Below are 23,983 nucleotides of genomic sequence, written 5' to 3' on the forward strand. Positions count from 1 at the left end.
CAGGCAATTACTGATTTCTTTTGGGGTGAGAACAAAGTTACTCGCGCCTTTACCGCCACAATTCTACGGTTTCGCTTCAATTTGTTTTGACGGTTTTTGCTTCGTCAAAGTAGAGCAGATTATTAGCTTAGACACAATTTAAAACCTCCGCTTGTCTTTTTCGTGCGAGGCTGATCACTGTATCTGTAATTATCGTTTTTTCAAATGATACAACTCACGGACTATACAACAATTTTGCGCGGTTCCGCAAAAGTTGTATAATCGGGGTTCCACTGTATTCGAAAATTAGAATATTCGCACAACCCTATTCCGGACTAATTACCTCCTCATTTGTATGAGAGCTAGTAGGCATGCCAAAAATGAATAAAATGTAGCTCAAAGGGCTAGAGTTACGAATGTAACGGAAGGTAAGGTGCCAAAAATAACAGTCCTTTAGAAAGGTTAATGTTTGTTTCGAATGTATGTCCTGCCAACTGGTGAGCATGACTTAGAAAAATCATGCAACTGTGATGCCCCTCGTATGAAAACGTACCAAGACGAAGCAAGAAGGCAAATTAATAGGGCATTTCGTAGTAATCCATTCAAAACGCAGTCGAGGAAGCCCATCCCACCTTTTCCTGGCAGAAGCCCGGCAAGTGTTCCTGTCCCTTGAGATCGCTGACTGCAAAACGGATGGCTTGCCTCACGTCCGCAACATACTCTATCTGCTGGTTCGTGTCCAGGGTCTGCACAGATGGGAAAAAGTAAGGTCACTTGAAAAGCAATCCAAAAACAAGACTCTAGTCATCTAGTTATAGCAGCCATGTAGAATCATCGGAAACATGAGGCCATCCGACCTGTCTACGAACAGTTTGCACGACAACCAGAGCACCTGGTTGGCGGCAGGGGCATGGCTGCAACCGATGGGCTTACTGCGTCCTCAAAAGTGGTCTCTCGATTTCTGCCCGACAGCGTTGCAGGCGTCGAGAGACCATTTCTTAGGACGCGGTAAATGCACCGGTCGGAGGAGCCGTTCTGAGCACCGAACTACAGGCGCCTCACCTTTGTGACGGCGGCCAGGGCCTCCCCGGCCAGCTGGAGCACGTGCCGGTCCGTGTCCGTGAAGAGGCGGAGCAGCTCCCTCAGCAGCTGGGGCACGTGTGGCCCCAGGGGTGCCTTGGTGTGGGAGCAGAAGGCGCACAGCAGGGCCACCGCCCCCCGCCGCTGCGCCCGCTGACGGGCCCCCTCCAGCAGCTGCTCCACCACCGTGCGCACTCCGGCCTCGTCCCCCACCGACAGCACCACCGCCTGGCAGTACTCCAGCTCCTGTGCATTGACGGCGCAGATGATTGCAACGACCGTCTCAAGAGTTCTTTCGTCTCAAACCGAGGCGGTAAAGACAGGAGCGGGACATGGCAAATTGTAAGCGTCGACGTCGGTGGTCTTGAGAGAAAAAACTAGGAAGAGGGTAACAGAAAAGTGGGGAAAGAAAACAGACCATACGTTAGCTGCGTTCGTATCGCACCGACGAGTTGAAGTTGTTTGAATGCTCGTCAGCTTTATATTATTCTTATAAGACACGCGACACTGGTGTTTTCGTGCAAAATAAAGCTAGAAAAATACTAGGAACTGATCCTGCAAGTTATGTTTCCTCGCTTCTGTGCACATAGACGTGTCGCCGGCGATATGGTCTTGCCGGTACCGCCGATGTCCGCGTCTGTGCCCCGCCATTCCGAAGAGACCGAAATGCGTGGGAACTTTCCCTCCAGATTATTATGTTACCTCTAAGCTCAAAACATTGCAAATTGGAGTGATTAGAATGTTTATTAGTGCGATGACAAGTCAGTCTTATGGAAACACAGGCTCGAGGCTGTTAGAGGATAAACTAAGCTGTGCCAGTAGGACTGCTGACTTCAGTCTTTAGCACGCATCACACAGAAGGCTCGAAGTGTACCTTTACACGTTTTGGCGCTCGTGAAAGATGTGCCCAATTACATTCACTCTCCGGCCAGACAACTGCAACTCATTGCTTCACCGAACTGTCAATGTAAATGTCACTCATGAGCGTACTGAAGCTACTAGCTTCTTCTTTCATAAGCTATATAAATACAGCTTGAGAAGGAAGTCCATAGTTCAATCTGAATGATTCTGAACTTATGCATTTCCCGAATTTCTATACGGATACAAAAAAAAAAAATTAAGCGCCAACAATGACGTGACAAATCCTCACTGCCTCATCACCGGCTAGATTCCTTCGGAAGACAGGATGTGAATTTGTTCATAAACAAAGAGGTTGTGCAGAACTGAGTAAACAGTGTCAAAAAACCGGATTGTCGAAAAATGTGGCAAACCATAGCAAAATGTACCGTATTTCGGTGCAGCAATTGTGAACGAGTAGAGACCTTGGTATTGTACAAACCAAAAAGTCCGGCTACGCTTAAGATTTACAAAGCCGTAACGAGTAGCACGCAGTGACTGGCGTTGTAGCGCAGAAACTTCAGGGCAACGAAGGCAACGAGCCCAGAAGACTCTTAAAACCCCCGACCTCCTGTTGCTTGGGGGTGTCGATGGCTGCACTGAAGGAGGTCAGCAGTGCGGGCAGGATCTTGGGCAGGTGCCTCGACAGCGATTCGCCGGCCACCGCCGACAAGTGGGACAGGGCCTTGGTGTTCACCGGAGGCGTCGTCAGCTGCAGGGTTTGCAAAAGAGCCTTCGTTGAGTGGAGCGCCCTTTTTTAATAACTGCGTCGAAACAACGGCTACCGCTATTGCTGCCGCTACTTTCTGTGTCGAGGTAAGGCCAATTCTCCAGAAATTTAGAGCGCTACAAAATTAGGAATGATCCAAATCTAAAGGAGTGAGAGAGAGGTTTTTAAGCTGGAGTGCATGACACTCGAGTTTAAAGACGCTCCAGCCGAGCTCTATTTCTTCTTCCTGGTCTTAGTAGTGTTTGCATCGGTCATCCACACCTCCGACGCATTTGTCTTCCGTTAGTTCAAAATTGGAACGTCCGCATTTCAAAGCAACGAGCAGCAAGGACTCCAGGTAGGGGTACGATGCTTCGTCACTCTCGTCAATTGGCATCTAGACTACAAGGTCTATAGACCCTTCTGACACTTGTCACCCAGGCAAAAAATGCAGAGTCACTGGGCCGCGGACGCTGCAGAGGCAGAGATGGCACTGCGCAGAAGGCGATTATTGGAAAGGTTTATAACGAGCCACCGGAACACTACCGTTACACTCAAAATGGCAAATATCGTAATTAATTCCCACTCTAAACAGCTAGAATAAGATGTGCCGTGCAACTCCACACAGAAAAGCTTGAACCAAAACATGCTGCATGATTCACAGTACCTTAAATGAAAGAGGTAATGCGTCATTTGAATTTTCTTTGCCACGTAGAAGTTAGGATCCTGTTTGAATCGAGTTTGACGATAGTGCCGGTAAGTTTGTGAAAGTAGCACGACGGGATGTTCCGTATTTTTATTTAGAGGTCTCCCTGTTGCAGACTTGCAAGAATAACATCCATTCTTTTTTTTTTTTTTTTTTTTCACAGACATACATTAGGCTGAAGACATTCATGCAATTTTTGTTGCTGCCGGCCTGCAAAAGAGAGGAGAGTCACACTTGCCTGGGGAATCAGGTAAGGTAGGACCACCCTACTCTTGATGGCCATCACCTGGCGAAGTCCGTCCAACGTGTTCTCTGCTAGCTCAGAGTTACCCTGCAAACAATGCGCGAGACATTAGAAAACACACGTCGCATTAAACCAACCCCTGAAAATAGGGAGAAACGTTAAAAGCATCTCAGTGGGCAAGGTCACCCATTCAAAACGTAAAGTTAGTCTAAACTAATAGCAAGACTTTTCAGCCTTTCGACTCTGGTGAAGAAGGAAGAGCAGCAGAACTGTAGCTTCAGTTCTCGGCAATGGCTTTCCACGCGGGCGATCTGCTCTTCTTTCGCAAGGGAATCTGAAGCGCTCGATGCACGCGGCGGTTGCGGACCAATTCGCGCTGCTGCGTACGTCGCCACTCCTTTTGCGCCCGATCTTCCTTCCACGAAGAAAGGGCACGTGGCCGACCCATCGTGAGTCCAAACCAAAACTTACAAGAGCGCAGAAAACAGCACGCAAAACAGACGAGGCCGAAGAAAAACACACGTGAAGTGCGCTGCACTCGTCACGTGCATTTCTTCTTCATCCTCGTCCTTTTTTTCGCGCTTTTTCCTACGATGAATTTTCACCAACTCGCCCAACTCCATTCTTCTATGATAGCTGGAAAGGTTGCCGCCATCTATGAGCGACGGCAGCAACCAGACTGGTTGCCTGGTTGCCGCTGTCGCTTATAGATGGTGCGTAGGTTTGTGTCGACATTTGTTTGGTACCGGACACGACCCTGGGGAACCTCGCCCTCCACAGCTCTGCTGTAAAAAAAATTATACAAGCTAAAAGATATTGACAAAGACCAGGGACGTGTCCGACACAAACCATGCTCCGTGTGTGTTTTCTGCTAAATTATTATTTTTATATATTTTTTATTCACTGTTTTCTCTTTAAATAATAATTCTTATTTATTTTTTTTTTAGTTGATTTTCTTCATTGCTTTATTTGTATTTTTTTTTGTTACATATTTTTATTTTATTTATTTCTTTTTCATCAGAAACCTGCCGCTCCTGCTGGCACATTTGCATTAAAAAAAATCGTTCAGCCTTTCCACTCTCGTGAAGGAGGAAGACCAGCAGAGTTGTACTCGATACACTGTGTGCTTCTTCGTCGTCGTCCGTCTTTCGCGCCGTTTCTACGATGAATACCCACCAACGCGCCCGACTATCCATTCTTCTATTATAGCTGGAAAGGTGGCCGCCATCTACGAGGGACGGCGGAAACCATACTGGTTGTGTGCTTGCCGCCGTCGCTTATAAATGGCGGTAGCTGTCCAGGTAAGTTTGTGTTGACATACACGAACACAATCCTGGGGAACCTAGCCCTTAACAGCTCCACTGTAAAAAAAGCTATTTATCCCCCCAGATCAGCAGTGCTAATAGCTCAGTGGCTATGATATTCGACAACCATTGCATCGACCCTGCTGGGGCTTGAATTTGATATCCCTCATTATAACAGAATCGCTTTTATCGAAGTTCAACATGCCGACCGAAATGCGTGCATTTTGAACCGGATTATTCTGTGTATCGGCGGTCGACTATGCTTAATACGAAGGTCGCGGTGCTCTACCGCGCTTGCAGGTAGAGCTACCTCACTCTACCCACAAGCCTGCCTGCCAGTGACATCGCCACACTGGGAAGCGCAGGTATATGTCCGTTTCGGCGTGGCCTTCATCTGTCGATTGCACATCAGCTATCGCAAATTTCCCGAATAGCCTGCCGGCAAGGGAGAAGGCCGGGGATTAAGAAAATACTGTTCGTTGAGGTAGATAAAAAAAGAAAAATTAAGACCAGGGAGCATGGAATGAGTCCCACACAAACCACACTGTGTGTGATTTGTGCTAAATTTCTCAATCACTTTATTAATTTATTTTACTATTTATTTAACACTTCTTATTTATTTGATATCTTTATTATTTCCATTGGAAACGTGCCATTCTCACAAGCACGTCTCAATGCAAATAAAATAATTTACTTTTCCAGAGCAGACGTGCCAGGCAGCTCGGTGGCTATGGTATCCGACTTCCACTGCATAGACTTAGTTTCAAGCCCTGCCGGAGCATGTTACGCCCATTTTAAGTGTGCCATTTTAAGACTTACATATAGGAACCGTGCGCATCTAATTCAAGCCCCGACCAGGGCGCCCCTAGCGGCAAACGGGTCCATCGCATCGGGGAGCTTCTGCCAGTCGCTGCGTTGGTTGTGTGTTGTAGTGGGTTAGCCGGTTAGCGTTGTAATTTCTGAGATGGCTATTCCGCACCAAGAAAGCCGCAACAATTGCTGCGTGGTCGGCTGCAACAGTACGTCGAAGATCGCACACGGCAGGAAGTACTACATCGTCCCTTCGAAGCCGTACGGCCGTACGAGGCGGAGTACTGCGCGACCTGCAGGTGCGACTTGTGTGTCCATACAGGTTAGTGGCGTTTCTTACCTTTCTGTTCGCGCTTTGTTTAAGCTGCTGACGAATAATACAATTAACTTTTTTCTATTCTAGCGACGATGGAACCGCATCGACACCGACGGCAAACTCTAAAGTATGCGGCAAATACTTCACCGGAATCGAGAAGCGGAGTGCGGTCGCCCACCTAAGCCTACACTTGGATGTTTCCATCAGCCTACAGGAAGATAGTAGTGGGAATCGCGGAACGGCGCGAAAAAAATCGCCCAGTTATTGTCAAGCTGATTCAAAAATAAACGTACATAATTACCACGGTCCACTCAACGCCAACTACATTTTTTTGCGGGCACGCTTAATTTTGTTAGCAGAGTACGGCGCTCCGTGACATCCACTTGTCTGTCGAAACGGACCTCCTTCACGTCGTACACGCGGCCAGATTCACGAAGGAGTTTTCCCTTCTTCATACTGGTACCACGGAAGAAGCTTTCTAGATTCGTAACCGCCTTAAACCCCGTCGTAATCACCCCGGGAACACTGTCCACTGTGCTGCTCATCGCCATTGCTTCCCCCCGATGATTCTGCAGCGGCTACCGAAGAAGTTTTCCGGATTCGTAATCGCCCTCTGTCCTCTGTGGTGTTCGTTGCTATTACTTCCCGATGATTCTGCGCCGACGGCACCGGCTACCGAAGGAACTTTCCGAATTCGTAACTGCCTTAAATTCCTTCGTAATCACGACGGGGACACTGTCTGACGTGCTGTTCGTCGCCATTGCCCCCCGATGCTCCTGCGGCGGCTACCGCTAGGTCGCGGCGAACAATAGGCGACCGCCGCGACACGGCCGGCATGCTCGCTTCCTATAACCTTATTGGCGTGTAACACTCTCTCAGCAAGTCGTTCGTCCCCGACGCTAGTCCTTGATGCTCGTTCGTGACGATTTTCTTGTAGAAAGCGACCCATAAAACACAGTCTACGTTAGAAAACCACCGGAGTACCCTTGCCAAGATATTGTGGCTCACCAGCTGAAGGAGGAGCGGGGACAGGATGTCGTCCAGGGCCCGAGAGCCCACGGTGGAGTGCAGGTTGTCGAAGGTCCTCGCCGCAGCCACCCGCACCTCCCGCAGGGGGTCGCACAGGGCTCGCCTGGGGAACGTTCGGACACCTCGTTTGCTCGACTGCTACTACCGTCTGTTGCAGCATACCCAGATGTGCGGGAGACGCCCCTAGATTTCTGCTTGAAAAAATTACCGCTGCAGACACCAGCACGTACGTGTATCCACGCGTCCGGCATGCTCCTTGGGAATTTTGCGAAGGGTCCCACGTTAGTTGTTTCCACGGCACGTTTGGGGTGGCCTTGAGTTGCCGAGGGTGACCCGATAAAGGTAAAGTCTCTATGTGAGGAGGCTTTATGCGGGAATGAACTACCATTCGAGATGAAGCGAAACTTACACCCTCTGGGTGACTAATGGCCAGATCGGGCAGATGATGCTCTGTGGCTACCAGTCGCCTGATGGGTCCGAGTTGTACTTCATTTCAAGTGGAAGTAAATTGGTTCTTGCTCAAGTGTGATCTCCGATTTACCTAGATAAACTTGGGCTTACCAAAAGTGACCTGGGACTACCCAGACTGATTCGGGGTTACCTCGAGTTGAACCTCGAGGCAAACCTTAATCAGTCTGGAAAGAGTAATTCGAGTTAAATCCGGTTACCTCGAGTTACTTCGAGTTGACAACCAATTCACGCTTTCCACTTTGCCCTCACCTCCTTCTACCCTTTACAATGTTGCCTGTTTCCATCTTCCCCCTTCCCCCCTCATCCCCTACCCCAGAGCCCTACCCCTTGCTTTGCTAAGCTCACAGCAGCTATTCCATAAACTAACTACAAAAAAAGGGACCACGATACAAAAGAGCAACCCAAACATGATTGACAAGCGGCCTTGAGTCCGTGAGTTACAATGTCGTTGGAGTCAGTGCAAGTTTTTAGTCAGTGTGCCGTGCACACTTTGTTTACATGTTCCCCTTGAAGGATTTTTTTTTCTTTTTTTCGGGGGTGAGGGGGAACGACACTGCTAAATACCATTGGAAGCCGTTCTTTGTTTTTTAGTGCTTCATTTGGTTTTATCGAGGAGATATCCACAATTTTGAAAAACATATCGTCTGCACATGCGCAGCCCCACGCAGACGCTGGTTCGAAAGTTGTGAGTATGAAAACACGTGACTATGTGTTTGAGCGAAATAAGCCACGGCCTCCCAAGAAGGGGAGTTAGGTCCTGCTTTCTAGATGCAGTGGCCTATGAATGATTGCATTCCCCCACTATATCCTTCGTACATATTGCAACTTATCTGCAGCTTATCTTTCACCCGAATTTCGAACAAAGAAGCTCCTTCACTCTTCCTTCCTTTTGGCCCTCACATTTTCATATCAATGCATTATAATCCAGGCTTCCTACAAGAGGCAGCAGTTATTTCGGAAAAAAACATGTCAATTCACATTGAAAAAAAATTGCACTGATCAAAGAAGCATTAAAGCGAAGAAGTACCGTGCACCGCGAGAAACAAACTTGGTTTTCGTTTCCTGGTCCTGGAAGGCTCCTTCACTAATACTCGGGTATACAGATTGTGACATGTTCATAGGAAGGCACCCTTCTTGCTGGCTTACCTCCATTCATGTGCTTGCACAATGAACCACCCCACCAACCGAACGGATCGCGTGGATTCATGCCCGATTTTCTTAGACCCCTCTTTCCATCCTTCCCTTCCCATGCTCGAAGACGCGAGAGAGAGGAGAAAGCCTTGCAGAATATCAAGTTTGGTAGTCTGCCTTTCAGGGTGACCTTAGGTTACCAAGGTTGACCTGAGACCACCCCACTGATTTGGGGCTACTGTCGAGACCGGTTATAACGAAGTCGGTTAGAATGAAATAGCGGATATAGCGAAGTGATTTTTAATTCCCGTTGACTTCATTATATCCGGTCTCGACAGTACCTAGGTTCACCTGGGATAACCCAGGATGACCTAGGGAGGCCTGGTGTTACCTAGAGTGACCCGAGGTTACCTAGGGAGTTGTGGGGTTAACCGGGACAACTTCTCCTCAGCGATCTCACTCACCTCACTGTGGGCACGAGACTGTCGAGGAAGGTGAGTACCATGTCCCTTGAGGTGGAAGCCAGGATCTCGCTGAGCCCCACGCACACCCCCTGGCGCTGGTCCGGCAGGGGCGAGTCCAGCCCCTGCTCCAGGATGGGCACAATCTCTGGCAAGACCCGCTCGCCCAGCTTGCGCACCAGGTCCCCCAGGGTGCGGGCAGCCACCTGAAAAACAAAAAACTTGCTTTTTCAGCAAGAACAGCCTAGAACATGGGTCTTCGAAATTTTCCAATTCCAGGAACCCATACCTGCCTCCGACGACAGCCAGGGCACACCTCCCGATCTCGGCATTAATGCACCAAAATGACGCAGAAGCCTACAAACCTCTCGGACGACGACGCAAATACAGGGGGTGCTTGACTCATAGTTAAGTACCAGTGAGTAGCTCAATCTGCTCGAATAGCACTGAAACAATGCTCCACTTAGGGGCAGGAACGATTGTAGAAATTTGAAAGCTAGGAGAACCCCAATTCGGGGAACTCGGTTCCCACGGCCATGAACAACCGACGACATTGGCAGTTTTGAAGTTGCCACGCAAAACTATGTGCCGATCGAGGTACCCAAACTCTTCACTCAAAAACCAGCCGTGCGCCGTGAAAATGTCAACCGCCCTAGACATTCCCTACCGACCACAACCAACAGAAATAGTCTTGTCTTGCACCAAAAAGCTTCTTCTACATAAGGGAAAGCAAAACAAACTACATTGTCACAGAATTCAATAGCTACTTTTGCTTTTCAATGGTTATGTTGTTGTCCGTTGCCGTGTTTGTGAGTGGGGTGCGCGAGCGCCGAGGACAGGAGCACAAGCTTAGCCCGCGCGCGCGAGGTTTTGGGGAACACACCGCGGAGCAAGGTTGCGACGGTGTGGATGGTCGGCGCTGAGCAGATCCGCGTCGGTATGGTTGTTCGAACACCGAGAAGGTATTCGACGGAGAGGGGTGTGAGTGCTTGTGAGTGAGTGTTGTGCGTCACTACGACACCCAAGCCACCATGGCTTCTCGACCCCTACTGGCGGCGCAACGAACCGGACCTCCACCTGCACCTTGGAACGCTGACTCGGCTCTCACCCTCCAAAACTGTATGACAACCTCGATTGGACTTTTGACATTTTTTTTCTTTCATTCTTTCGAATGTGTGTACGTCCTGTGCGCCTTTCCCTTACTTTTGAATTATTTTATATAAAATACTGTTCGTAACGTCGGCATGCTTTGCTCTCACTTCCTCCCGCCTCTCAGGATGTCTATCGCCAAGGTGTGGTCCTAACACCTGGACAGCGGTCCAAGTCAAATTCCAAATTTGTTTGTTTAAACGGGATCTTTCACATCCGAACCTGTGACATACATGTTTACTGCATGGAGAAGGGCACAATGCAAGAAGCGGGAGCCTTCCTTTACTCTGGTGCTCTTGGTCAACTTTCCAGAGCCCTCATCATTTGAATCTCCCTTGTGCGCGAGTGCCAAATAAAATTTGGAAATCTAAAAGATTGTCCAGTCAGAGACGCCCCCCACGCGATTCGAAGGGGACATCATCTCCGTGCACTCCACCATCCTTCATCGCCAAAATTTAAGCGTGCCTCAACAACATCCGATAAACTTGGAGCTGCACAGAATGCGTCGCGAATGAACTGGACAAATGCCGTGCGTGTGATGTCACGAGGTCTCGCAACTCTGTGACATCACGAGATGTCCCAGCATCACATTACGTCAAGGTCTCACGTGATTTGCGTGTTGGTCAATTGGAATGAGTCGGTTTGCTCACAAAACCCAGCTTTGTAAGACAGTCTGGGCTCGTACAATTTACCTGAACCAGCTCAACTCGGCACACACCGCTGAGTTTGGATTATGAGTGTTATCTGAAAACACAACTGGATGTGCATTGCCCCCGCCCTTCTCTGCACCGCGCTACACTTTTCCGCACCGGTGCAGGTCAACCGAACGAGCCCTCCGTGTCCGAGGCGATCGAAGGTGCGGGGGGCCTCCTCACCTGCTGCTTGTCGTAGCTGCTGCTGGCCAGGAAGCCCAGGAGGAGGGAGAACAGGGTAGGTAGGATCTCCCGCAGGGTGCGAGGGGTGTTGGTCACCACCACCTTCCAGACGTGCAGCGATGCCTGGCGCACCATCAGCGACGTGTCCAGCCGCCCCATGTACAGGCCCGCCAGGACGCGGTTGCGGCGCTCCTCCCCCAAGGCAATCAGGATCGCCTGAAAGAGTAACCTTTTCAAATCGGAACGCCGTCGACGAGGTGGGGAGAGGGGGCACACTCTTCAATAACGTTGAGTGCATCTTCGCAACGGGGGCTCTCACTTTTAGACCAAACGCTCAAGACCCTGTTCACGCACTTGCGTTTGCTTAGGGCCGAGCTCTTGCGATCTCTCACGACGAAGCCCTGGAACTGCATTTTACTAGAGCGAAGGTTTTGCGGTATTTGCGGGATCAAACATACCTACAGTAAAACCTCGTTATAACAAAACGGGATATAACAAACTAATGGATATAACAAAGCAATCATAATTCCCCTTGCTTGCTAATAGTGGGAAGAAATGGACATTGGCTATAACAAACTAATGGTTATAACGAAATAATTACGACCGCTCCTTCAACTGTGTTATATGAGGTTTTACTGTATATGCCATCTACGAGAAACGGTCGTTTATAACATTATCAGAAGTTTTCCTAGCCAAAAAAAGAAAGAATGATGTGCAGAAAAAACTGGGGAGGGAAATGTGAAGGGTTGCATGGCTACCCAACAAAAGGTGCCAGTGTGTTCTCTCGTCATGAGAGATACCAAGAGGTCTCAAGGCACACGGTCGCAAGCAGTTACCAGTGTGCAAACCAGCCTTTACGTGCCTCGACTGATGGCCGAGGAACCCCTTGCAGTGTTGACATTGATGCTATAGGACGGTTCAGGAGCCTACAGAGCTTGCACACAATATTGAACATACTAGGGATAGAGAGCGTTTGACTCTAGGTTAAACAATCGATGGGTGGCTCAGATCTCCTAGAGTAGTGCTTAAACTGCGAAAACGCTTTATACACAAGGGTAGGGACGATCAAGAAAGTTTGGGAGCTCGGCGAACCACCGCGTTCCACTTGACAATGTTGTTCACTGGTGTTGCCAGCCCTTAAATCTAAAAGTCCGCGTTAGAGTGCGCCAAATAATGCTAAAATCCGTCGGACAGTTGACCGGTGAAGAAAGTTAACTCCTGGAGTGTGGCAAACTTGTTTCAATGGATGCGTTCTGAACTGCCCAAAAGACAGGGCCAGGGCATTCCAGCCCAGTGCCCTTACCTTGTGCGACTGCTCTGTGCCAAAGTTGTCGTCCTCGTCTGCTGTCTCAGTGGACATCTTTCCTGTCACTCCTACGGAGAGACAAACAAATTCCTAATTCACTTACGCATTCCCAACTTAGTCCTTTCCAGGGGACGGACACATTGGCGTACTAAAATGAACCAGTCGCTCGAAGAAATAGATCGGCCATCCTATCGTTACCCCATCAATTAGATCATTGCTTTCTTAGAAAAGGATTATCCATGTAATCCTTGCTCAGAAAAAGATTACAAATGCAAATTATTCATAGCGTTTTTTTGGCTATCTGGAAACTGTTTAAAACATTAGTGTATTTATACTGCAGGCAAAGCACATGCAAGGCATCGGGACTGGTGTGCCAAGCGGCCATGAGAGGTGGTACAAGACGTCCGGGAGCAAAGATAAATAAATGAGGCCTATGGTTGTGTCGGATCGTGTGTGGGAAATAAAAGACCATGGATGAACGATTGGACTCTGACAATTTCTCATTCCTATTCAAACCCTCACACACGAAAAAAGTATGTAGCATCTGCACAATCGAAACTTCGAGTAGCTACGCATATTTGCACTTTTCAAAAGTTTGAAAGCCGTACCTGCATGAACTTTCGAAAGTTTGACTAGCCGTATGTGTTCAAACTTTGGAAAGTTTGAACTGAATGGCTGTGCATCTGAACTTTCGGACGCCCGAATGACCGTGAGTGTTCGAACGCTCGAGCATGCACCGTGCATCGTGTGCAATGGCACACTGGCCTGAGATCTTGTACAGCAGGTCTCCCAGCAGCTGCACGGAGCTGTAGCGGATCCGCCAGTTGTCGTCGAACAGGCCCTTCTCCAGCTGGGGCAGCAGTAGGGTCATGGCTGTCTCCGCATACATGCTCACCATGCGCTGGCCCGCCCTCAACGCCGTCTCGCGCACAAACTCATTCTCATCCGCCAGCGCCTGCGTCGGAAACACAAATGTTCTTCCGTGAGCGTTATATTCGGTCTGTGAACTTTGTACGATGGCATCCACTACTACCCACCACGAAAGACCCAAATTTTCCAAAGTCGAACGAGAAGCATGAAAAATACAGCAAATTACAATGATTAAATTAAAAAGCTCAGGAAATGTTACAAAGACGCCTGAACTGATAGAAGTTCCCAACATTAAAAAGAGTAAACATTTTTGATGAGAAAATTAAAATGTGGTTAGTCCCTTACTTTGATCACCCTAGGAAGTAAACGCGGAAGTTGTATCCAACATACTACTAAGATAAAATATATTACAGCGAAGCTGTTGATCAATACGGCTCCTTGGATTTTTCGTGTGCGCAACCAAACATTACATTTGCACTGCCGCACGCACACACCTTCCCCGTATAAAAGATTCAAGTGAAGCACCAAAATAAAGCGTTGACGAATGTGCGTGCAAGATGCCATTTGTTTTAGGCTTTTGCTTTAGAAGAGTTAGTGCCGCAGATGCTGGCAAGTGCGGCGCGTGGAACACCATTCCCTGCACTCTCCTTGATGCTTGGGTAATTTAGCGTGTGCATATCCTTTCGCCACTGTGACCATCAATCAAGACAATAGATGTGTTTGTGCCTTTGTTCAAAATTCTGTGCCACATCTGTGTCGTGTGCTAAACACCTTCACAGAGTGGAATGGCTCGCAAATGTTTTTTTTACACATGCTTCTTTGTCACTATTACCAGATTAATCTTCACATTTTGCCACACATTCTAAGTAGGGCAGTGAACTGCACAAGACTGCTCCATCTGCCTTTCTGAGCTATATATAGGGTTCTGTGTTTTCGGTAATTGCCGATAAACTTTTTCGTCTTTCAATTACTTTAGCAATTGGAAAGCATTTGGTGCCGACCCTATAGTCCAAACCCAAAGATCAGCTGCCGTAAGACAAGAAGCGCCTTCGCCACCTTGAGGATGGGGTTGATGATCTGCGAGATGTAGGGGGTGAACTCTTTCTGGAACACGCTGGGCAGGTAGATGAACATCATGACGTAGCCGTCCTTGACGTGCGGCGCAATGTCCGTCCGCTCCGCCGTCGAGATGATCTCCGGCATCAGCGTCTGGAGCTTCTCCACCCCCAGGCCTCCCAGGACCTCGCTCAGACCTGGTGACGGAGGAACTCATTCAGAATCTGCTTCTCAGTGATGTGATTGGCCTAAGCCGTTTTGGAGCACCTTTTGGAGCAGCCAAAACAGTGTTTTGGAGCAGCATAAGTGGTATTTGGAGCAACCAAAAGAGTGTTTTGGAGCAGCATAAGTGGCTTTTGGAGCAGCCAAAACATTGTTTTAGAGCAGCAAAAGCGTTTTTTGGAGCAGATATTCTTCGAGAAAAAAAATCGTTTTAAGTACTGGACAAAGGAAGGGCACTTTGCTCGCCTCAATAAACAAATTATGGTCGAGTTAGACCACCTGGGAGTCTTTCCACGTGTAACAGAAATGCCAATGACATGACACATTTTGCAATGCTTCAGTTAAATGATACATACCCGCTATAGATAAATAAAAACCAAACTGCACATATAAAGTTTATTTGAAAATGACCAGCTCAGTAGAAAATATTGCACCATTACGTTTACTAGGTATATGATATAATAAATGGAAGCAGCCTTCAAATCATTGAACACGTAACTACTGCAGCGCATTGCGAAATCGTATGGACGAGACAAAGGTGCATTACGACTAGCGGGTACTCTTCATTTTGCTTTTCTAAAATTTCTGCAAGGCTGCTGCAAGCCTCGCTTTGCCTTCGGCTAGTAATAAATGTCCACTTTCAATGCCTCCAATGAGAAATTGAGACGTCCCACAAGTGTACAGTAATGTAGGCGGTGCAGAGCAATTCCGAAAAATTGCTTGCCACCGTTGTACTGGTTCCCGACGCGCCAGATTTTCGTCAAAAGTAAGCAAATGGGAACGTAAAAAAATGGATTGCCAGCGATCGGCTGGTGCCCCTGTTGTGCAATCGGTAACCGGATAAAAGCTCACCGGACAAAAGCTCACCGGACAAAAACTCACCCGTTTTTGCACAGACCCGGACAAAAGCTCACCCAATTATTATTTTTTTGGCTACCAGGGTGAATCACGGGCTGAGATAAAGTGCGGACGCGATGAACATTGCACCATTTTCAGGAAAACTGCTACCCCCCCATCCCATGAAAAGGTGTCCACAGATAGGCCATAACAGGCGGAGAAGCAACGATTTTAGAAAGAAATAGGTCACCAAAACTGAGTGGAGCTGATAAGTCTATTCATAACTAATGAATGGGTTTGTTGGGGTTTCAGGTTAATAATTGAAGTGGGTGAATGGCTAAGAAAATTATATTGTTTCCTTCATTCTGCGTCGTAAATGTATTTGAAATTAAAGATTATCTCAGGGTGACGTGGAAGGGAAACTGAAGCAAAACTGTATTATACAAATCATTGAGTTGCCAATTTTTTAAAAAATATTTTGAAGAAACGGGAGTTGGGTCTTTAGGACAAATACAAGACAATTGACCAGTTTGGAAAGCTGTGCGGAATTTTTGGATAGGATGGGATTTTCTCCTGGTGAGCTTTTGTCCGGGTCTGTGAAAAAATGGGTGAGCTTTTGTCCGGTGAGCTTCTGTCCGGTGAGCTTTTGTCCGGTGAGCTTTTGTCCGGGATTCTGTGCAATCATGTTCACATGCTCGTGAGGGAAACTTAGGCAGGCTTGCAGTTGCACGTGCTTCGTCGCGCGAGCGGAGACAACGGCTGTTCCATCGGAACCGAAACCACACCACTCCGCTCCGTTGCCAACTGGTTCCCAAAAGTGTATGCAAAATGTAACTGTCCAGCATACGACAAAAACAGTCCAGCGGCACGTGCTTGCCAGGCCGGCAGGAGAGGTACAAGCCAAACACACAGAAAAAAGAACCTGAGCACAACGATGCGAGGCATCGCGAGCCAGGTTCGAAACGTTCTTGGAGCGCTTTGTGCAACGACTGAACGCGACACAAACAAGCGCGCTGTGCGGGTTCAGCATGCAGGCATTGCCTTCTTTGCTTTAGCTCACTTCTCTTCAACGTTCTTTCGCGGCAGATTTTTCACGTACCGGGGTCCCTTTTGAAAGAAAGCGCATCGAGAGAAACCTAGTGAGTACTTCGACACAGAAGTCTTTGAGTTAAAGAGGGATTTTTGTAGTAGCGTATGATTTAAATAAGAACAAGAATGTTGATGAACATGCGGCGGTCCTTACGTTTCATTTTAGAAAACGCTATATTGGCAGCGACGTGGGGACGGCAACACCCGACGTCGCGCGACCACGGTGACTGGTAGGCGGGGACCAAATCTGGTTTTCCCACGGCCGTTGCTTTTAGGAGCGAGTGCTTCAGCTCACAAAGTAACTCCTACCGCGCAAAAACGTGGCTTCGTTTCACAGCATAACGGCATGGCTGGCACCCGGCACGCTAGCGCCGGAGCGTCCGCACACACCCGCGTCTATCGTTGAAACATTTTTTTTTTAAAAGACGCGAGACGAGACCTTTGAGACGACGAGAGTGTGAAACGCAAGACGGCGGGAATACTATGCAAGACCGGATAAACCATTGATGCAGGCTACTTTGTGTAGGGCGGCCGCTTGCACCCCACAACACTCGCATGCTCAATTACGGTACTCAGTTTAGTTTCGGTTTTGAAAGACGACTGAAATTGGTCCTTTGGCGCAGGCTTGGCGCGGATTACCCATATTTTGGCAAAATGTAGCAGGATGTAGCAAGGCTAGCCCCTTGGCGCAGTTTGGCGCAATGGGCGCAGCAATCACATCACTGGCTTCTACCCATTCGTCGAGAACGGCCACTTTAGGAAGAATAAACTGTGCAAAGTTGAACCAGAAAGGCAATCCACTGTGAGCAGTTAAGGGAGAGTAGTGGGATCACTGCAAATAGGCTGCACCACAGAAGCCATCAGAAAGAAAGTCCAAGTCACAAGTTAAATTATACAGGCTCGATGATGCTGACAAAGACCAGGGAGTACAATCTGTCCCGTTCTGGGTGTGGTTTTGTGCTAAATTTTTTATTATTTTTTAAGGATGGGCGAATATTCGGTTACTGTAAAACCCTTAATGTTCGCGAGCCCTCAATTTTCGCGAATTTCACGAATTGAAGAATTTGCAAAAATTAAGGGCGCGCGAAAATTTCGGTCCTTAAGATTTTCAATGCAGGCGTCTGGAATTCGCGAAATTTAGTGGTCGCGATTATGTCATCTGTGACCGATTCGCGAAAAATAGGGGCCGCGAAAATAAAGGGTTTTACAGTATTACGAATAGCCAATCGAATTCTGTTCTATTCGGCATTCGCTTCGAATCGAATTTAAGTATTCAACAATATCGAATTATTCGCCAATATAAAATTATTCGACAATACAGAATTATTCAACCTTTCTAAATACATTCAAACCCGACTATATCGAACCCGTTCACATCGAATTATTCCTTATATCGAACAATTTTTCTGTACAGTAATGTTACAGTGATAATATATAGCAAAAACTATGGTTGCATAGAACAAAAATAGCAGCCGCTACCAATATATCGAACTGCCAAGAGCGCCGTTTTGCTCTGCAAGCTGGCTTTCCCCCAACGCGAGCGGCCGCATTGGGGGAAAGCCAGCTTGCAGAGCTCGCAGGCTTTTTTTTTCCAGGCGATTGCATTGATTGTTTGGATGAAAAGAGAAAAAAAAACAGCTTTTGCGGAGGGGGCGGAGAGAGGGTACTCCGTGCTCCCTCTCCTTGCTCCGTCCGCAAAAGAGAATATTAGAGCGCAGCTCTTAGGGGCCCGTTCCCGGCTTGAGTGGCGTCGGCGTCGGCGTAACCGCAACTCTCGTAACCCTCGCGAGGGTTACGAGGGTTAATCTCATGAGGGTTACCCTCACGAGGATCACGAGGGCCACGAGGGTTACGAGGGTTAGTTACCCTCAAAAGGGTTACCTTCACGAGGGTTACTTACCATCGTAACCCTCACGAGGGTTACGAGGGTTAGTTACCCTCAAAAGGGTTACCTTCACGAGGGTTACCCTCCACGAGGGTTACTTACCCTCAAAAGGGTTACCTTCACGAGGGTTACCCTCACGAGGGTCACGAGGGTTATGAGAGTTACCCTCACGAGGGTCACGAGAGTTACCCTCACGAGGGTCACGAGAGTTAGCCTCACGAGGGTCACGAGAGTTACCCTCACGAGGGTCACAAGAGTTGCCCTCACAAGGGTTACTAGGGTTACCCTCACGAGGGTCACGATGGTTACCCAGGTCACGTGACCCCGGGGGGGGGGGGAGTCACGTGACCTGGGGATACCCCCCGAGGTCACGTGACCCCCCGTTGACGTCATAGCCACTGATGACGTCATCAGTGACGTCACTGATGACGTCACCGGCATCCGCATCGTCATCGTCATCATCACTGATGACGTCATCAGTGACGTCACCGGCATCCGCATCGTCATCATCATTGATGGCGTCATCAGTGACGTGACTGATGACGTCATCGGCATCGTCACGTGGCCCCAGGTCACGTGACCCCCCCCGACGTCACGCGACGCCCCAAGGTCACGTGACTCCCACAAGGTCACGTGACTCCCACAAGGTCACGTGACCCAAGGTCACGTGACTTCCCGCCCCCCGAGGTCACTTGACCCCCCCCCCCCCCCCCCCCCCCCCAGTACCCTTGCCTCCTCCTCAGGAGCTGCGCTCTAATTCGGTGTTACAGGGAGTTGTAAACGGCTTTCATTTTTTTTTCTTCCCAACGGTTGACGCAACAGCTAAAAAAAAAAAAAAAAAAAGTTAGCTTGTTTTGTTAGTTGGTTTCCCCCAACGCACCACCCGTCTTAGGGGAAAGCCAACTTGCAGAGCAAAACGGCGCTCTGCAGGAGAAGATGCTCCTGCTCGGATGTACTCCGTGCCCTCGGCATAGTTCGGCGCTGATGCGCGAATATGGAAGGCTGCGGCCTCAGCATTTTGGAGTCCGTCGATAGCGTAGAAAAATATTGTTATCGCGGATGCAATGAAAAAAAAAGCAGCAGAAGATGCAAGACTACTTCATTGTGTAATATTTCAGCAGAAAGTGGATTTTTGAGAGTCAAATTCATTAAAACTTTTATATCGAATTACCCGCTATATCGAACTAAGAGACCTTTTTTTCCGAGTTCGAAATAAATGGGTTTGACTTACTCTGGCTTGGATTTACGGCCAGGTGGCGCAAGCTTCCGACCATTTCGTGCTCCCGAACTCAATACACTTGAAATTAACAATTATAGTACAGTTAGACCTCGATGTAACGAAGTCGGTAAAATTCGCAATTTACTTCGTTACATTAAAATTTCGCTAAATCGAAATTTGGCTTTAGCATGCAAAAAAAAACAAATTCCGAAACATTTTACGGGTATGAAAACTCACCGAAAATGACATTCATATAAGGGGCAAAGTAGTCCGCGAGTTTTGCTTGCGCCTTTACAACAGTAGCAGCGGCGTCATACGGCGTTCGAGCGCCCAAAGCGCTTGCACGGCATCTTGCTGCCTATGCGACGCCGTGTACCCCCTCAGTACGTCCATTGCGTCGAGCACTTCCCGAGTGCTCGTGATCACGGTACTTTCTTCAGGATGGCGTCCAAAACGTTTGCTTTCTCATCCAAAGAAAAGAACTTTACGTTTCCTTATGCCAGCAAGCACGTGAGTGCACCGCCCGGTTGAAAAATAAAGCTGTTTAGTTTAGGCGGTGCCAATGTTTCCAACCTACACAGCTCTTGCCCGCACAGTTTACTTGCCCCCTTGCGCCCACAGTGTGCTTGCGCCTTTGCTTTACATCACGGTCACGGTCGCAAGACGATAATCGGTCTTCTCGGTCTTCTCCTAGATGGCACTGCCCGTGCGGTCGCGCCATCACGTCGCTCCCCCGCTGAAGTTGGCTCCCGTGCTACCCGCGGTACAGTGGACTATGATGATCAGTGAATGTCAGTGGTGATGCTGTTATGCCGTGTAAACTTTTTGCTCGGCATTTTCTGGCCAGCCCCGCGGAATCCGCTTTGCCGCATGCCTCGCCGGCGCTACCGGCGCCGCATCCTCGGGCAGCCTAGGAACGTTGGAAGGCCTGTCCCCGTGAAGTAACCTTTCAAAGCGCTCGCGTTTGCGCATAATTTTTTTTTTAACCACAATTTTTTTTGCGAAGTTGTTTTGTTTTTTAGTCTATTTAGTTATTGCCTTCTATGGCAATGGCGCTTCGTTATATTGAAATAGCAGCAAAATGGACTTCGTTATATAGAGACTAAAAACACATGGGGTCTATGGGCAAAAAATTAGGAAAAATAAAATACTTCGTTAAATCGAGGATTTCGTTACATTGAAGTTCGTTATATCGAGGTTCGACTGTACTTCTAATACCGAATAAGGGCAAATATAAAACTACATTTTAGGCATATCTTGTGGTATTTGTTGCTTATACTATTCGAAGTATTCAATTCCAAATTATTCAGCCAAAATCACTATTCACTTCGAATTCGATTCGGACCCAAAATCCCCTATTCGCCCATGCCTATTCTTTTTATTATCTTTTGTTTCCATTTATTTTTATTAGGCATATCTTGTGGTATTTGTTGCTTATACTATTCGAAGTATTCAATTCCAAATTATTCAGCCAAAATCACTATTCGCTTCGAATTCGATTCGGACCTAAAATCCTCTATTCGCCCATGCCTATTCTTTTTATTATCTTTTGTTTCCATTTATTTTTATATCTTTAAAATTTTATTTATATAAGTCACCTCTATTTATGTTACTGGTTCTTTTATTTTATTATCTTCATTCGAACCGTGTTCCTCTCTCTCACGTGCATGTTTTCATTCAAATTCACTTTTCCAGAGCAGCTGTGCTCGCAGCTCTGTGGCTAAAGTATCTGACTGCCACTGCACCGTCCTAGGTTTGAGTCCCGCTGGGGCGTCTTTCTTAATATTGATTTTATATGGGCCTTTGTAAGCTTTATATATAGCTTCGACTTCGCGTAATACTCCCAGCGTGTCAGTTAACTGTTCATGATGCTCGTTTGTGAAAATTTTTTCATAGTTAACAACTCAAGGAACAGATTGCGCTATAATATTTTTGACTAATGGTTGACAAACGAGAAGTCCTCTTTTTATCCAAACACACTGCACACAGCCTTGTGATCACTGATGTACGTAGGAAAGGGGGCACGGCGCATACACGAGTCACTGTCCCCATCCGCGATTCAATTGAGAAAGCTGTTGCTCGACTGTTGCCGTAACTATTGCCACAATAGCGGGATGTTTTGTTCCAGCACGAGGCAGGTGCCGGCCCCGCGGGCGCACCGCCATCTTCACTGTTGAGGGGTGAACTAACCCGGTTGCATGCAGACCCAATGTGACGAAGCTGCGGAGAAGGACAAGGTCCAGCCCCAACTAAACTGATAGAAGAAAACCAAAAATGAAGGTCCAGTTGTTGTTATGACCTCCGAGTGTTCTTCTCCCGTGCTCTGTGAGGCTCGTATCTCGTGTCGTAGACTTTTTTTTTCTTCTTTCTTTATGATTGTTAGAACACCAAACTTTTCTGCCTAGCACAAGGTCGCCGTGAATGCAGCTGGAAAGTCCCTATAACAGCTATCGCCGTAAAAGGAAATCTCATCTGCCTATAGACACCACGCCTGCAAACGCCCCGAAGGAAGAAAGCCCCGCCGGCAGATGCCCCAATTAGAGACGACCGGGGTTGCTCGACTCACCCTGGGCGGCGCCCGAGCGGTCGACGGGGCTGGCCTCGGAGGTGAGGGTCTGCATGAGCCAGGGAATGAGGTCCTCGAAGCAGGTCTCCCCCATGCCCTTGATCATAGCCCCCAGGGCACGCGACGACACGCTCCGCACCTGCGAGCCAGGGCCAGAATCACTCAAGGCACCTGCACCGAACCCTTCTTTCATCCTTCTCCCGTTTGACGACCGTCTAGGAGACAAGGTCCGCGCACGACGTCGTCATCGGTAGATTTCCCCCGTCCGCCCTGAACGGCAACCACGCCTGAGCTCGACGAGAGTTTCCGCCTGCTAGCGTCGCGCTTATTGCGAGACACTGTGAGTTGCGCTGGTGGCGATGTTGACGCAAACTAGGCTGTGCTGCGTGGACCTGCTGGCGACAACGTTTGGGAGGAAAAGGTGCAGTCCTCGTCTTCTAGGCGGCACTGACTCGGGTCACGTGCCACCAACTCGGTGGGCGGAGGCCGAACCCCTCCGAGAAAGTGAAGGGATGAGACTGCCTCGTTGGAAGCCGGCCCACGAGCCTCTATGACGGAGGGGCTTTGAAACCAATTTCTCCTACGCAACGATTTTGTATTTCACTTGCCTCCGGTACGGGGTCGAGAAGTGACTGTTTCAGGCCTGGAATGATGGCCGGCAGGTAAGGTGCCAGGTCCTGAGGTGGAAAGTATGAAAAGAGTATGTGTGAGCATTGTGCAACTAATGGAAGCCACGGCCAGCCGAGTCACTTCAAGGTTGGTATTTTTAGGAACAACAGTAGAACGTCAAAAGTTCATCCGACGAAGCCCGGTGCATCAAACGTGTGGGGATACTGAGAAGGAAGGCTCTGACATGTCATCAAGCGGTAGTAAAACGAAAACATGTTGATAGAGTAAAGATGCAGTAAAAAACATATTTGCTTATTAAGGAAAGACCTGCTTTTGAAAATTTCTGAGTAATTTTTTATCCAATTTATATTAAATTCTTACATCTACCATAATCTTCTATGCTAAGCACAAGCATAAATGCATTGCTTTCCTATCTATTATGGTTAAAAATAAATATCCTAGGTTGGAGGCTGGCAGACATCAATAAACGTTGAGTCCTTTGATCGAAGTGTCTTCGATAAATATACTCGATAAAGCACGCTAGAGTTTTTCTGTACAACACCAAAATTTGTGTTCGACATGCAGGAAACAAACTTGGCACTCCAAGGAAACTAGATATACTTACTACGAAACAAAAATATACATGAGACAACTCGTATGACCGTTACATTCATCGTAGCCCCCAAATACGAGAAAGTGACGAAGCCGTGAGCGTGCGTCGTGGCACCTTGTGGTCGGTGAGGGAGTACATGTTGCCGATGATCTGGGCGGCCATCTTGCGAGTCTCGGTGGACCGGTCCTGGAAGGCGCGCTGCACCACGGGCATGATGAGGGCCAGGGATGGGGCGTCAATGAAGTGCACAAACTTGGTGTGCAGCAGGGTGGCCAGGCAGCCCGAGGTCTTTCCTGCGGGGTCCTGCAGGGCCTCGAGGAGCACTGGCACGATGGCCTGGATCTCCGGGTTCTTGATAACCGAGCCAATGTTCTGCAGGGCCTGGGCCCCCGCCCGCTGCACCTTGACGTGCGAGTCCGACAGCACCTCCATCAGCTTGGGCACGATCGAGGGCAGGCAGGAAGACAGCTGCTTCGGTGCGCAGAACGCCATGGCCCCCAGCAGCTCCACCGAACCTGCACCCGAACACCGGATCAGGACTTGCACGGTC

General features: G+C 48.4%; 1 protein-coding gene across 1 annotated transcript in view; it reads right to left on the reverse strand.

Annotated features, from left to right (window-relative positions):
* The window catches only part of LOC8033790 (eIF-2-alpha kinase activator GCN1), a 109,176-nt gene that overhangs the window by 15,669 nt on the left and 69,524 nt on the right, over positions 1–23,983 (reverse strand). The window contains exons 34-46 of the mRNA XM_042290660.1: positions 23,548–23,948; positions 22,820–22,888; positions 22,212–22,350; positions 14,394–14,590; positions 13,233–13,422; positions 12,465–12,535; positions 11,162–11,377; positions 9,141–9,343; positions 7,054–7,177; positions 3,610–3,702; positions 2,525–2,668; positions 1,042–1,305; positions 612–725 (exon numbers count right to left, since the gene is read on the reverse strand). Of these exons, the coding sequence (XP_042146594.1) occupies positions 612–725; positions 1,042–1,305; positions 2,525–2,668; positions 3,610–3,702; positions 7,054–7,177; positions 9,141–9,343; positions 11,162–11,377; positions 12,465–12,535; positions 13,233–13,422; positions 14,394–14,590; positions 22,212–22,350; positions 22,820–22,888; positions 23,548–23,948 (2,225 nt within the window). The remainder of the gene's footprint in view (positions 1–611; positions 726–1,041; positions 1,306–2,524; positions 2,669–3,609; positions 3,703–7,053; positions 7,178–9,140; positions 9,344–11,161; positions 11,378–12,464; positions 12,536–13,232; positions 13,423–14,393; positions 14,591–22,211; positions 22,351–22,819; positions 22,889–23,547; positions 23,949–23,983) is intronic.

Source organism: Ixodes scapularis, unplaced genomic scaffold (genome assembly GCF_016920785.2).
Source record: "Ixodes scapularis isolate PalLabHiFi unplaced genomic scaffold, ASM1692078v2 PGA_scaffold1__304_contigs__length_218370807, whole genome shotgun sequence".
NCBI classification, from domain to species: Eukaryota; Metazoa; Arthropoda; class Arachnida; order Ixodida; family Ixodidae; genus Ixodes; species Ixodes scapularis.